General features: G+C 41.2%; 3 protein-coding genes across 3 annotated transcripts; 2 read left to right on the top strand and 1 right to left on the bottom strand.

Annotated features, from left to right (window-relative positions):
- The first annotated feature begins 658 nt into the window (after positions 1-658).
- Positions 659-4,920, top strand: fgf8b (fibroblast growth factor 8b). The gene is made up of 5 exons (XM_031864531.1): positions 659-1,269; positions 1,370-1,406; positions 2,007-2,187; positions 3,680-3,786; positions 4,035-4,920. Exons 1-5 carry the CDS (start codon positions 1,211-1,213, stop codon positions 4,329-4,331), a joined length of 681 nt encoding a protein of 226 aa, XP_031720391.1. The 5' UTR covers positions 659-1,210; the 3' UTR covers positions 4,332-4,920.
- Positions 4,921-6,095: 1,175 nt separating this feature from the next.
- Positions 6,096-8,953, bottom strand: dpcd (deleted in primary ciliary dyskinesia homolog (mouse)). The gene is made up of 6 exons (XM_031864532.1): positions 8,866-8,953; positions 8,229-8,309; positions 7,998-8,122; positions 7,708-7,841; positions 7,446-7,548; positions 6,096-6,956 (listed from the first exon to the last, which is right to left on the bottom strand). The coding sequence occupies exons 1-6, from the start codon at positions 8,927-8,929 to the stop codon at positions 6,852-6,854; spliced, it is 612 nt and encodes a 203-aa protein (XP_031720392.1). The 5' UTR covers positions 8,930-8,953; the 3' UTR covers positions 6,096-6,851.
- A 242-nt stretch (positions 8,954-9,195) lies between these two features.
- On the top strand, positions 9,196-14,271 carry poll (polymerase (DNA directed), lambda). Its single transcript, XM_031864520.1, has 9 exons — positions 9,196-9,215; positions 10,436-10,582; positions 10,687-10,984; positions 11,249-11,360; positions 11,506-11,844; positions 11,933-12,106; positions 12,218-12,346; positions 13,002-13,170; positions 13,258-14,271. Exons 2-9 carry the CDS (start codon positions 10,468-10,470, stop codon positions 13,617-13,619), a joined length of 1,698 nt encoding a protein of 565 aa, XP_031720380.1. The 5' UTR covers positions 9,196-9,215; positions 10,436-10,467; the 3' UTR covers positions 13,620-14,271.
- The last annotated feature ends 409 nt before the right edge of the window (positions 14,272-14,680 follow it).

Genomic DNA, 14,680 nt, shown 5'->3' on the forward strand with positions numbered 1-14,680 from the left:
AGCGAGAGAGCATTTGTATCCAAGGCAAAGGCCTTAGATGTTATGTGAAAACCATTATGTGTCATATGTTCACATGGAATACATATTACTTACATATGTAGGATGAAAAAGTACATCAGGGTCTGTCCTGAGGGACCACCAAACAACCTCTAACCTGCAGTCAGGGAATAAGTTAATGTAACTGTAGATTTTCTTAAGTACAAGCCAGGGAATGTTTCCATGAGGACAATTCTGCTGAGAGAAAACCTAGTGCGGGTTTTACATGGATGAAGATGACAATTAGATTAACGTGTGATTGTGAATAAATGCTTAGTTCAAAACATTTTGCTGATATTTTTGTGTGGATCTAACCCACAAATAAGCTCCTCTCTTGGTGACAGACTGTATTTCATATTCTCATCTCTCATCTTGTTTTATTACACATTCAACTCATTGATGGATTCTGTGTTTGTGGAATTGTGAGCAGATAGGTGGAGGCAAAGTGTTTTAATATGTATTCAGTTTCAAATTGGCTGCAGCTCGAACGCTCCGCCTGCTCTCACCGAGGATATTGACTTTCCCGCAAGTTAAAGTATTTAAATGTAGAGGGAGACAGATGCTGTACGTGGACTGGAGGCGACCACAAGAAATACACGCGTGGGAGGAAGGTTGACGGTTTACTATCTGTGCATCGTATGGAGCGACAGCTGTGGCGTCATTGCTCTGACTATACATCAGACCAATAAAGCCGTGTTGGTACTCGTGGGATTCATTCAACTTTTAAAAAGAAATCGTATTTAACCACTTAGTCATTTTCACAGCGCGCATCTGACCGTTGATGAGTGAAGATCCGTGCGTAAAACTACACCTACTCACCACTGCTCTGCTACAGAATGTCAGAGAGGCTTTTTTTGACTTCAAACGTGATCCAAGAGCTCCATCACTGAGAGAGTGATTGACACGGAGAGTTTCACTGGAGGTGGTTTGGTGACAGCGACGCCGGACTTTTAGTTTGGATTGGCACCGCAGCACCCTTAAATCTTCTGGACTTTTTACTGTTTCAGTCGCGTGGATCCTGTATCTGCGTGGGACCCTTGGCCGTTTTGGATCTCTTAAATGTCACGGCTATCACAGTCTATATGTCACAAGAGGGGGATCAACGTGAGCTGAAATTCCCACCAGGAGGAACTTTATTTCCGAGAGTTTCCAGCACCGAATCAGTGGAGTATTCATGAAGCAATATTTGAACTATTACAAGATGAGGCTGAGAACATCGAGGTTAGGCTATCTGTAAGTAAAGAGCTGTCAAGATAAAATAGTTGCATATGTAACTCATTGAATTTGACCAACAGGTTAGATGTTCTAATTGTTTTCTCTTCTTTCCCCAAAGGTTACTTCAGTTCACAGCGCTTTGCTTTTACGCACAGGTAACTCAAATTTTCACTCCAATAAAAAAACATGAATGTTACGTAAAGCTCTATAATTAAGTAGGTAAAAGTTAACAGGTATGCAGACGCCATGCTAAGCGGCTTAGTTCAGCGCCTCTACATCTGCAATGGGCTGCAATAACAATGACAACATTTTATTATGAGTGCTATGGCAATTGGCAACAATTCAAACATCTTGAAAAGAGGTAAGCTCCAGCCTAAAGAGTAATTGTTAAAACACATGTGGATGGAGAACGGCTGAAATGAGAAAAAAAGAAGTCAAGAAGGGGTGAAAGATCATCGGTGGTAAAAACAACCTAGGCTATGAGAGGGAAATGTCATCCCCTAAGGGACCATGAAAGCGTCTCCAAAAACATACTGTAGGCCATGTACAAATAAATGAAAGAGGAAAAAGCAGGATGTATTATGACTGGCATAATGAACTGTGGGCCTGGGCCTCTGCACTTTGACTGGCACGCTTTAGTCTCCTCACAGTTTACTTTTTTTTCAGGCTTTGGGTTTTAAAGTAAAAAAAAAAAAACCTGCGATAAGTATGAAAGTAATTTCATATTTCGCGACATGTGTTTTCTTGTCCGACAGAACACTGTGCAGTCCCCTCCTAATTTCAAGCACCATGTCACCGAGCAGAGCCGGCTGTCGGACCGCATGAGCCGCAGGTTGACGCGAACCTACCAGCTGTACAGCCGCACCAGCGGGAAACATGTCCAGGTCCTGGGCAACAAGAGGGTCAACGCCAACGGAGACGACGGAGCGGTGCACGGTAGGAAACATAAGAAACGGGTGTATGTTAGGCATGTTTTCACAGAGCGAAGAACACCACTCATAATTACATAAAACACATTTCAGTGTCTATTAAAAACCAGCCAGTAATATATCCGAACAGTTATTGATGGAAATATTCAAAATATCGCGAGAATAAAGGTGTAATTAGCGTTTGGATGTTTTGCTAAATAGAGTAAAACGTTTAGGCTTGCTGACGTTTGCGTATAGTTAAATATTTAAGTACAGTTTTATTATAAATATTGGAACAAATGTCCACATGTGTTAACCTGTTCAGGGAGAGCACTTTTTATTGTCTTTGAAATGATGAAGAATATTAAACCTAAAGTGTGTTATTGCCAGATCAGTCCAAACCAATGACAGCTAAAGGTCCTCCTTTCTTACATTTCAATGCTTCTAAAGCTCGGGAAAACAATAAAATAGGAAACGTGTTCATGTTACAAACAGGAATTGTTTAAATCCAATGGCGCATGGGGCGGTGTTGAAAAGCAGTAAAACAATATGTCGTTTTTGGGAGCCTGCGGGAAAATGTTTGAGCCAATTGGAACACTAGCAATTGTAAACATCAGCAGCAGTGCCATCCTTCATGGCCTTATGAAGATGATTTATTTTGTTAGTGTGTTTGTACTCTAGAAAGTGCTTGACACCTGTTATGATGGACTTCAGGGGGCTAGTCTTTGCTTCTAGCAGGGAAAACTGTCTTAAACTTAAAGAGAGCAGAAATCCTGTCACAAAAAGGATTTTGGTGTGCCGAGCCGAGCCATCTTTCCACCACCACCATCCATCCCCTTCCCAATGCCTGCTGCCTGCTTTTTGGAGATGCATTTTATGAGGAATTTTCATTGCTTTACAACTCAATGTATGACTCAATTTATAAGGAGCGCTGAAGTCAGCATCTTGACTTTATACCTTTTCCTCTCCTTCCTCTCCTGTGTGCTCTTTTGTCTTTTTAATTTCTCGACCTATACACGCACATGCACACACACAGAGGGAGAGAGAGTTGGTCATGCACACATTGGCTACACATCCTAAGTGGGTGTCACTCTTGTAACCGGCCCAAATCTGACCGCTGCTCTGTGCTTGTGGCTGTGTCCCTGACCGCAGTCTTCTCACTCTCCTTTATCCCCAGTCTGAGCCGCATCCCGGCACAGCATTTACAGACATTCAACAGCAATCGCGCCGTGCAAAATCACTATCATTTGGTGCTATTTTGGAAGGCTTGCACGCTTTGTTGAAGGCGTCTATACTAGACCATAAAAGGGTTGAGAGTGAATTTATGTCATCTTCATGATTCTGTGTCACTGCTCATGAAAAAACAATTTAACGACATTTAATGATGACATGATGTAATTCCAGTTCATTACAGTCTCAGGAATATATTTGTCTCACACACTGTAACATCATAATCTGCGTGCCTGCACCTTGTCAGGACTGTGTCTTCTCATTATTTGTGATCCTTTTTGTCTGTGCAGCTAAACTGGAGGTGGAGACGGACTCTTTTGGAAGTCGTGTTCGCATTAAAGGGGTGAAGACGGGATACTACATATGTATGAACAAGAGGGGGAAGCTGATCGGCAAGGTAATCTGTAATTCATAGTAGCTGCATTTGTTTGTTTCTTGGAAATGTTAGTCCAGATTTGCAGTTTTTGGTGACACATTGTTTAGACACAATCGAGGCCAGAACAAATTAGATATTTAAAATTTCTCTGAGCGGCCCTCTCAAGGTTTCAAAGGGTATTTGACTGTCTGGAAATAAAGACGATGTTTCCGCTTCCTGGGAATCGTCCAACATACCTCAACTTCTCCCACTCTCTTTCTCTTTCCCAGCGGAAAGGACGAGGCAAAGATTGCATCTTCACCGAGATTGTTCTGGAAAACAACTACACGGCGCTGCAGAACGCCAAGTACGAGGGCTGGTACATGGCTTTCACACGCAAGGGCCGTCCGAGGAAGGCCTCCAAGACCAAGCAGCACCAGAGGGAGGCCCACTTCATGAAGCGTCTTCCCAGGGGGCACTTGCTGAGCGAGAGGAGACCGTTTGATGTCCTTCCTCTCCGCGTCCCCGCGCACCCTTTGAGCAAGCGGACTAAACATTCCCATCACCAGCGTTCAGGAGGCCGCTGAGCACTGAAACCACTGAGGGAGAACTGTCGACGAACCAGCACAGAAGAACCACTACAAGAGGAAACAAGAGCTCTCAGAGAAATTAACTTTTACAGTCAAGTGCCCATACACGTTTTGCCTCATTTTGTGGACTTTGTGTAATTCTTTGTACTGGATTGTATGTAACCATTGATTATCTAATCTGCTAGTTATTTCCAATTCAGACAAATCGTAGGACAGATTTTTACTCGTGAACTCGGGTGGGGGAGAGGGGGCAGTTAAGCACAAAAGAGCTCAACAATACTTTCATGAATGAAAAACCTCTGATTAGAAGTTCAGAAGCTCAGCAACAAAGAATGTTTAAAACAGAAATGAGTACAATGAAGCTAGACACGGCAGCTATCTGTGGATTTTCTTGTGGTTGCAGCACCAGAGTCTCAGTTGACATGCTAGCCTGCCTTTAGGAGGCCATTCTGGAGAATTTTTAACCTGTTTTTTTTTTACATATATGAATATATTTTTACTGTAAAAATGTAAATGAATGATGGAAATATTTATTGTAGAGTGTATATTAAAACCACTAAAGAATCAGTTCACAAGCTGCGAGGCTTTTCTTGTGTGGTTGTTTTGGGACGGAAAGCTAGCATACATTGTTGGTTACCCCCCAAAACTGTTTTTCTTTTTTTTTTTCTTCTCCAAGCTGGAGACCCAGATAACTGAGGGGCAATATCTGTGACAGGCTACTGAATTCAATGTGCTCAGCAAGTGAGACTTGGGCCTGAATGGCCTGAGCTATGCATTAAAAGCGATGAGGTCAGCCCACCATTTTGGCCCAAACAAAGGTTACCACCATGTAGTTGCATTTCTCACGATCGCACACCGTAACCCTCTGATCAAATGGGCTCTTTGTGAAACCTCATATAAAAGGGCATGTTATACAATAGTGGGTTCGAATAATAACACGAGGAGGGGTCAGTTATCAAAAAGAAGCCAGTCACACAGGGAGGGGTAAGGGGTTGGAGGGGGGGGGGGAGGTTTGCGGAGAGGGAGTTGAAGGGCTGCAGAAAAAGCATCGGGGCCTGTGTGGCAAAATGTGGCATCGGCTGAAAGAGGGGGAATGGCTGGGAAGAGGCATTCGGGAATGAAAGGGAGGCAGAAAAGAAACCCTCTTCCCAGAAGCAGTTGAGCATGACCATCAGAGGCCAAACGACAGGGGAGGAAGAAGACCCTGAACAGAGGCGCTCGGCTGCTCTCACAGTGCATAAGCTGGATGTGCAATTTGTTAGTTGGTGTTTGCTTGAATTTGTTTTGACAGCAGCTCGAGCTTTGCACAGCAGACTGTAAAGCATTCAACTAAATAACCAAAATTAAGACTTCAGAATGGATGCTTTGGTATTTAGGGCATCTGCTCAGCAGAACAGGCTGTCGGCCTGTTTCTTACAAGATATATTTAAGTTGTTTTAAGTATGCGTGGATGCATTTTTAACAAACGTTTAACAAAAAAAAAAAAAAGTCCCTCACAAGAATTTGCAAAACAACAGGACAGGCTGGGTTCAAATGTTTTCTTTTATTCCTTTTCTTTCCATCTGGAGGAAGACAATAGAGAGACAGACCTGTGGTTTTGTCTCTGCTTTTTACACTTGCTCTCTGGGTTTGGACAAGTGGTAAAAAAATGCAAGGAATCACAAGGTTGAAACAAGCTATATTTAAATGCCATTGTCTCTTTTAAACAGAAATGGGTTTTTTTTTTAATCCACTGTCTAACTATTGTTAGACTGGACAGTGTTTTTTTAACCGAACTTGGTGGAAAAGTAGTCAAATATCCCCTTTAGAAGCACAAATCTTTCTTCTTCTGTACACGTCATATATACATAGAAAGAAATCTTATTTGTCCTTGTTTGAGAATAATATCAAATCCATTTGGAACAAGGCCGTGCGACCGTTGCACATATTTCTAACTTGTGTGCGTGTAGTTTTAGCAGGAGACCACAGAGTCAGAACGTCCTTTTGTTGAAAAGGAAAACAGTAACACTAGCTTGCTCTCTAGAAAGCAGAGTTTCAGTAATGGCTTTCAGGGTGGCCCGCTACATGCGAGGAACATGAGGGTATTCAGTTAACACGAATGGGATGTGCTCGTAACAGTGACCCTGGAACGAACAGGGACGAGGCATTGTGTGTTCTGAGTGTTTTACAAGGACATCAATGAAAGGAGGGTAGTAGGTTATGTGGCCCCCATCAAAATTGCTCCCTAGTAGGTTTGGTAACAAGAAGTAAATTTAATTGATACTGTTGTGATACAATTAAACTTTTTAATGTAAATAAATATTTATACTATGTAAAGAAATAATTCGGGAAAACGCTCATGGATCCGCTAGAAAAACATATGTAATATATTTCATAGAATATGTCTGTATCAAATATAAACAATAACCATTTTAATAAATGAACCCCAATAAGTAAACACAATTAGGCGCTATAAACCATTGAAAGGCACTGTTTAGATGCAACGCAGAATCATCCTCTCGCTCCCACAGAACAAATTCACTGAGTTTTGCAGTCGACGTCCCCTTCGCCGGTCCCCTTCAGCTTCTTCAGCTCCTTCAGTAGCTCCTGTTCAAGGGTTAAGATCTCCTTGGGTTTCTTGTACTGACAGAGAAGAGAGAAGAAAAATAATTACTTCAACATTCTCCCCGTCTCTCTCTCTCTCCTGCAAATCCCTCACGGTAATCCTGTTGAAAGAGCAGGCGGTATATAAAGCAATTATCACAAAAAGAGCAATTGTTGTAGGCATAAAACATATTGCTGGAAAGTGAAAAACTTGGGACTGAGTGACAGGTGCACAGGAGTAAACCTTGAGTATAAAATATATATATAAAAAAAAAAAAAAAAAACATCTGTATCTATTCCTCATGATTTGCATGAAATACTTTAATAGTAAAACTTTTATTTTTTTCCAGATACTTTTGAAGCTATTTGGACTGCTGAGGTCATACTGTTTGGGTCCCTGCACTCAACATTTATGGTAAGAAAACATATTTAAGAATGAACCTATAATGCTTAGATCTGTATATTAAAGCACTGTCAACATAACATTAATGGTGATTCATTTATTTGTTATTGTTGTGTAGGACTTACGGTGACAATCAAAGTGTTGTTGGCGTGAGTGAAGCTGAGGGCGGAGTTGTCCAATGGCAGCTGACTGCGATCTAAATCAGTAATACTGAACTTCTTATAATATCTGGGAGGACATGGAGAGGATGTCACAGGGTTATCACACGACTGTATCGACAAATGCATTGTAAACAGTGCCATCTATAGGGAGGACACGAGGATTACATGCAACAAGTGTGCAACAGGAAGATGGAAAACAAACCACAGTGTTTTCATGCATATTTACTTTTTGTTTGAGGTTTTCACGATGATGCATCTGTCCGATGGCTCCACAGAAACACTAAAGACATCTTTGGGGTAGGGAAGGTTGCGAACTCTCCACTGAAAGCTGGTCTTTGTGTCTTTACGCAAGAACACGGGCTGTGGAGACGAGAAACATTCACATCCATTTAACATAGACATGGCATGTTGCCCGTGTTTTTCTAAACTGAACTAAAACAAACAAAGATGGCCATTAGAAAATGAAGTGTTTCAACTGTATTTCTAAAGTTTCAGAAACCATAAAGGCAAACCCACATTGGAGCAGTTTTCCTTGATCACCTCCAAATCCGAAGAAGGGACAGGGCCTGCAAGTGGCTCCCCAACCTCTACATGCCACTGGCCCTGAGCTCCAAGTGTGCTTTTATGACGCCACTTTCGTACTGAAAAGTACCAAACAATTTTATAAGATACATAAACGTATGCCCCTAAAATTCAGAACCCCAGCAGCTACATGTGGCTGCGTCAAACTCAAGACCCGTTACTTACCAATGAGCTCATCTGTTTGTAAGTCATACTCCTCTGACATTTCTTTTCCATCTGTAAACAGGAAGTGGATCTTCCTTTTTCCTGGAGGTGCAGTTTGAAAAGATTTGACATGTGACGCCTTCTTAGAATAGGAAGCAATACATTAAATATGTCTTTCATTTAGCAAACTATAATATTAATGCATGTTTGCTGTAGATGTAAACCAGCATGGATGGATAAAGGGCTGTGTCAGTGATTGGTGTAAAGTTAGCAGAGGTGATAACAGCAAGGTAGACCAGACTAGTTGATTAGAGAGAGCTCACAATTAGATAGATGCTTAAATTAGATGCTTAAAGACACCCACAGAGCAGCGAGTCACATTGTGGGTTAACTCACCTCTCTTTTAGGTCGCAACTTTTCCAGATAGTGTATTATACTCGCGACGGGCCGTTGACACATTTTGTGAAGTATTTTGAAGTATGTTTTGGAGTCTATTTGTGTTAACATAAGATGTGTAACATGCTACAGGGCGAGTTGTGCCACCTGCTTGTTGCCTATGAGACTAGTGTTAGCTGGAAAGCTAGTGAATGAATATTGCTAACGTCAGGTAAAACGACACGAAGGCTGGAGAGTTCACAGGTGTGTGTCAGCTACTCACCGTCGTGTATCAGAGCTGTTTTCTTTGAGGATTTCAGGATATCGATCCAGCTTTGATCAGCCATGTTTCTCAAGATGTTTCTGTTGCACGAGGACACTTCCGGAGTCAAACCGTAACCACAGCAACCGAGGTTAATACACAAACTGAATAGATAATACATTATAGAATGAATAAAACCATGAAATTATAAAAGTTACTATAAGAACCACGATGTAGTAACAGGTGTAATATGTAGTTTTTGGGGTATGATTTAGACATATTTTTTAGAAAAGTAAACCCAATTGACCCGGAAGTGAAACATCTGAGCGCTATCTGTTTGTTTCTGTACGAATGGTTCCATCTGAACAGGGGTAAGAGCGCAACACATACGAGTTTAAAGAGTTTTATCTGTGTCAAATATACAATTACATTTGGATATGTTCGAATTAATTAAAGCGTAATTCAAATATTCAGTGAAAAGTCGAAGCGGCACTGACCGTTTGCTGTTTAGCACGTTAGCACGCGCTAAGGGGAAGTAGTATTGTAACGCTAACATATTATTGCGACATCATAGATTATTTTCTCAGCCTGCTTTGTCACTGAACTAAACATCGAACAAAAAGTTCGGAAATTAGTGTTTGGTAGATTATTTCTCTGTTGTAACAATTCTTGTTGGCAATAAATGTTATACGGTGCCCCATTTGTAAGGAACATGCATTTGTGGGATGAGCAGCACAGCTGAGTATGTGGGTTGCCCCCATGAAAAATGTGCCAAATCTTCTCTGCCAATGCCAAACAGCGTGTTCTGCTGTTAACTGTTTCCAACGGTATAAAATGCATTGCCAAGAAGCATTGTTACAACAGAAATAATCTACCAAACACTAATTTCCGAACTTTTTGTTCGATGTTTAGTTATCTGCACTGAGTACAAGCCGAAACAGCTCCCACTCTTTGCTATTGTTGTACAGAAATATAATACAATGTACTACTTACAGTGTAAAGTACACACACATGTTGGCAATGCAGAGTAATTTTAGGCAGTAACAGAAATGTACTGTTTTGTACTAACTCGTGGTTTAATGGCAGAAAGCACATCTACTTCAGTGCTGTAGGACTCCAGAATTCAAACCCTTGTGTTTCCATTTTATCCTACTTTATACTGAAGTTTCCACTACACTTAGTGGGAAATATGTATCTGACAGCTACTGTTACTAGCTACTTTGCAGATTGCTACTTTACTTTCATAATGAATGCTCATGTTATCAATTATAATGATTATCTAATGTAGATTACAGTATCCAAAAGTTCTTAAAGTAGTAATAATTACCTCCACCGTGACCAGATACAACATTAATATGATACTGACACATGAGATATTCATTGATATCACAATACTCTGTGTGCGTTTACTTTTGATACTTACATTAATCTAGATGGTAATACTTGCATACTTTTAATAATTAATATTTTGAATGCAAGACAGTGTAATAACGCTACTGTCAAATTGTAACTTTTGAAAACAATGACAGAATTCAAAGTATAAAAATACAAAGTTATAGATAAGTCAATAATTCTGTTCTTTATGTCACAGGCCACCGGCGCCCCCCCCCTTCAGGAAACAAGATGGAGCCTGGTCACGGGATTATGAAAGCCTTTCCCAAAGTCAAACGAGCTCGAGTGTTACAGGGAAAGGATGCACCACCAGTAAAGAAGAAACCTGAAGAATGTGATATCACAGGTTGTTAGTGTGTGTGTGTGTGTGTGTGTGTGTGTGTGTGTGTGTGTGTGTGTGGAAATGCAACATATTTGCTTGTTGTAACACATTCTTCTCTTCTGTCCCAGGAAACACTTTTGATGGTGTCACAGTGTACATCCTGCCTGCTGGTATAGGAAGTGCCAGATGCCAGATCTTTCAAAGACAAATTCGGCAGAATGGAGGACAGACGGAGAGTTCGCTGCGTCCCAGTGTCACTCATGTTGTTGTGGATGACAACATGGACAGTGTCAGGGCACTGCGCTTACTACAAGTGGATTGTATGCCCCCTGCAGTCCAACTAGTGAAATGCATTTGGTTGAGCTCGTGCATCAGTGAGAAACAACTGCTGGATGTTGACAGCTACAGCCTTCTGTTACCCAAGAGGTTAATGACCTAATAGTACTGTTTTAGGATGATTACTTGTATCTGTATCTCGAGATGTTCCAGTTTATCAAACACAGACTTATTAATACACTACAGAGAAGCAAGCCAGGGTGAATGTGTATCTACTTTTCACTTGTACATCACATTTACCACTTCAAATTGAAGTATTTACAAAAGTGTGTTGACATGAAGACAGCAAATATATGTTAGAAAATTCAATGAGTCATCAGTTTTATAACGTCTTTTGATGTCCTCCCCACTTAGAGAATCTGAAACACGGCATGAAAATATTAAAGAAGAGCTGCTGAATGTCAAGCCCGCTGACGAAGCAGAGCCCGTGTTGGATCAGACCAAGCAAGAGAAGACCATAGACATGGTAGGTCTCCAAGTCATGTGTGCAGGTTTACAGGTTCTTTCAGTCACTAATCATTTTCTACAAGAGGGGACAAGAGCTTGAACTTAGAACACATACAAACAACAATCTGTGTGTTTTATAGTTTAACATTACATTCTACTCTCAGACAGTTCCAGACACTAAAGAGGAAGTGCGAGGTGAAGAAGACGGGGTCTCACAGAGTGACCTGGAAGCTCTCCTCACTGGCCAGCACCCCAAAGAGGAGACTCCTGGCCCCAGCCTAGACCCCAGTCCAGACTCTGCTGCTCAGAAGGTGGTCTCAGGGAATTGGGTCTGTGCCAAATCCTCTCAGTCCAAAATGAATAACTTCAATAAACACATCACAGACAAGCTAGAAGTGCTGGCCAAGGCCTACACACACCAGGGGGACAGGTGGCGGGCGCTGGGCTACTCCAAGGCTGTCAATGCACTGAAGAGTTACCACAAGCCTATTACATCATACCAGGTAACCCAATGCACATGCTTTTAATGTCATGTTGTTTGATTATTTTGCGTATATTCCTTTTTGAATCAGAACTTGTTATGTGTTTCAGGAGGCTTGTCTGATCCCAGGAATTGGTAAACGCATGGCCGACAAAATTGACGAGATCACGGAGAGCGGTCACCTGCGGAAGCTCGACCACCTCGGGGAGGCTGTGCCAGTACTGGAGCTTTTTACTAACATCTGGGGTGCAGGAACTAAAACTGCACAGCTGTGGTACCAACAGGTAAGACACACACACACACACACACACACACAATGACGCAGGAGGCAAAGGTCTAATATACAACATACTGTATTCTTTGAAGATTTCTTAAAAATGTTATTTGTCTTTTAGGGCTTTCGCACATTGGAGGACATCCGCACAAAAGCCCACCTGAGTAACACTCAGAAAATAGGACTCAAGCACTACGATGACTTTGTAGACCGCATACCCAGAGAAGAAGCAGCAGCCGTAGAGAAAGTGGTAAAGCATCTTCATTTGTCGCAATATCTACATGTATCATTCTGTGATGACGACTGAACTATGTTGGCATCTTTCACCACTTTAATGTGTTTATTCAAGCACATAGAGGTGAGATTTCCCCCATTTAACCCGCTGTGATTTAGAAACAGAAGGCTTGAAGAAGGACAAAGTGTGTGTCAACATTCCTTGACTGCTTGATAATGGTAAAACCAGACTGTGTTCTCACAAAGTGGAGCGTCCCAGAGGGCAAAACTAACTCTTGAAACCGAAAAAAAGTAGCTGCATCTTAAGTTAGCCAGATACCTGTTCACTCCAGAGTGTTGAGTGCAACGCTAGTTGTTTTCATATTGCATTACCTGGATTTTCTTTTTCCTTCAAAGCTGCCAGATGCACATTAGATATATGACTAAAGCATGTGTACTCCCTCAGGCTTGTGAAAGTAATAAGTGATGCTTTAGCAAGCCTGCCTCCCGGTATTTGGCTGGAAACGGGTAAAAGCTTACTTGTTTGCCAGTGGCCCCGTAAAGACAAGAGAACATACGAAGTAAACACTGCTTTTCTATTATTGAGAAGCCAAAGATTTAAAAAAAACTCCATCACTCTATGGTAGATGATAGCCTATATTATGTGTCTTTTTCTTTGGGTGTATGTGCAGCTGAAGGAGGCTGCCAAGGCCATAGACCCAGGCCTGGTGGCGATGGCATGTGGCTCCTATCGCCGGGGAAAGGCCACATGTGGAGATGTTGACGTACTCATATCTCATCCTGATGGCAAGTCCCACAAGGGGGTTTTCAGCAAAGTGTTACAGAACCTCCGTGACAGTGGTAAGCTCCATCTTCTTTAGCATGTCTCATTCTTACCTTTTGTTTTCCTTAAGAGAAACCTAAAAAAACCAACGGTTTATCTTTCAGGGTTCTTGACAGACGACCTGGTGAGCCACGAGGAAAATGGTGAGCAGAAGAAATACATGGGTGTGTGCCGTTTGCCAGGACCTGACCGCCGCCATCGCAGGCTGGACATCATCGTAGTACCCTACGATGAGTTCGCCTGTTCTCTCGTGTATTTCACCGGGTCGGCACACTTTAACCGCTCAATGAGAGCCCTGGCAAAGACAAAACGAATGAGCTTATCGGAGCACTCGTTGAATAAAGATGTGGTGCGTCAGGGTAGCTTGAAGGTGTATCGCGGCACTCCGTTTACTACACCGACAGAGAAGGATGTTTTTAGTCTGATAGGCATACCATACAGACAGCCTCATGAAAGGGACTGGTGAGCATTTGCCAAATCCTAATGATGATGATGAATGATGACGATGCAAACTGCAATTATGCTCAAACAGACACTTTTATGGATGTTTTACTGCTCCACAGATCATACAGAAGCCCTGGTTTACGTGAATGCTAATTTAATTCTACACATTAAACGGTTGGGTTCACTCAAATGCAAAACAACTTATTTTGTTACTTATATCTGTCCTCCCATAGTACAATCAATTAAATTTAGTTGTAGGATCCAGAGCCTTTACAAATTTCAATTTTGATTTGGTAGGAACAGTTTCTTCAGCCTTCTTCAGGGAGCCGGATTAAGCTAAGAAACCAAAAACATTGTTGAAAACGTATTTGCTATTAAGTTTTATAAATGTAAATAAAACTTCCATTATAAAAAGCTGGCCGCAAAGTTTTCAAAGGCAAATATCTCAAAACTTCAAAAGAAAAATCAAAAACTATGTGCAGGACTAGACACCACATGAGGTAAGTAGAAACATATGTGATATTGCAAGTTGAGTGAACTGGGCCTTTTAAAGACATTTTAATATAGAAGGTGCCTAAAACTGTATATTTTATGAAAGATGAGTAATGGTAATAAAATGTATCAAAGGGTGTAGTAACTAATAAAGACACAGTAATCACCACTGTAGAGGTGTTTCTCTCTGTAGTCTCTTATCAAACTGTGTCCTGTGTTCTGTTTATAAGCGCAGGATCCATTTCTACCGGCAGAATGCGATCGTCTTATTTATGAATTATTTGCATCTGTACGTTTTGAAATTCAGATTGTGACGTCGATATTAAATAACCCAGAATATGATTATTGTTTCTCTTAAATGATAAAACTCATCAAGCCCGACAATCAGGAATGAACAGCCTCACGTGACTGAATGAAATGATGATAAATTATGTAAAAGGTGTTTCGTCTCTCAGCTCTCTCTCTCTCTATATATATCTATCTATATATATATCTATATATATATATAGATATATATATATAGATATATATATCTATCTATATATATATCTATATATATCTATCTATCTATCTATCTATCTATCTATCTAT

This window comes from Anarrhichthys ocellatus, unplaced genomic scaffold (genome assembly GCF_004355925.1).
Source record: "Anarrhichthys ocellatus isolate YVR2014 unplaced genomic scaffold, GSC_Weel_1.0 scaffold31, whole genome shotgun sequence".
NCBI lineage: Eukaryota > Metazoa > Chordata > Actinopteri > Perciformes > Anarhichadidae > Anarrhichthys > Anarrhichthys ocellatus.

What these genes read in the sequence shown, in the direction of transcription:
- poll (XM_031864520.1), top strand. Translation starts at nt 10,468, where the DNA reads ATGGAGCCTGGTCACGGGATTATGAAAGCCTTTCCCAAAGTCAAACGA. An exon ending in AGCCTTCTGTTACCCAAGAG is followed by an intron (nt 10,985 to 11,248) that starts GTTAATGACCTA and finishes CTCCCCACTTAG; the next exon opens with AGAATCTGAAACACGGCATG. An exon ending in AGCCTATTACATCATACCAG is followed by an intron (nt 11,845 to 11,932) that starts GTAACCCAATGC and finishes TATGTGTTTCAG; the next exon opens with GAGGCTTGTCTGATCCCAGG.
- dpcd (XM_031864532.1), bottom strand. Translation starts at nt 8,929, where the DNA reads ATGGCTGATCAAAGCTGGATCGATATCCTGAAATCCTCAAAGAAAACA. An exon ending in AACAGCTCTGATACACGACG is followed by an intron (nt 8,310 to 8,865) that starts GTGAGTAGCTGA and finishes CTGCACCTCCAG; the next exon opens with GAAAAAGGAAGATCCACTTC. An exon ending in GTGAAAACCTCAAACAAAAA is followed by an intron (nt 7,549 to 7,707) that starts GTAAATATGCAT and finishes ATGTCCTCCCAG; the next exon opens with ATATTATAAGAAGTTCAGTA.
- fgf8b (XM_031864531.1), top strand. Translation starts at nt 1,211, where the DNA reads ATGAAGCAATATTTGAACTATTACAAGATGAGGCTGAGAACATCGAGG. An exon ending in CGCTTTGCTTTTACGCACAG is followed by an intron (nt 1,407 to 2,006) that starts GTAACTCAAATT and finishes CTTGTCCGACAG; the next exon opens with AACACTGTGCAGTCCCCTCC. An exon ending in AGACGACGGAGCGGTGCACG is followed by an intron (nt 2,188 to 3,679) that starts GTAGGAAACATA and finishes TTGTCTGTGCAG; the next exon opens with CTAAACTGGAGGTGGAGACG.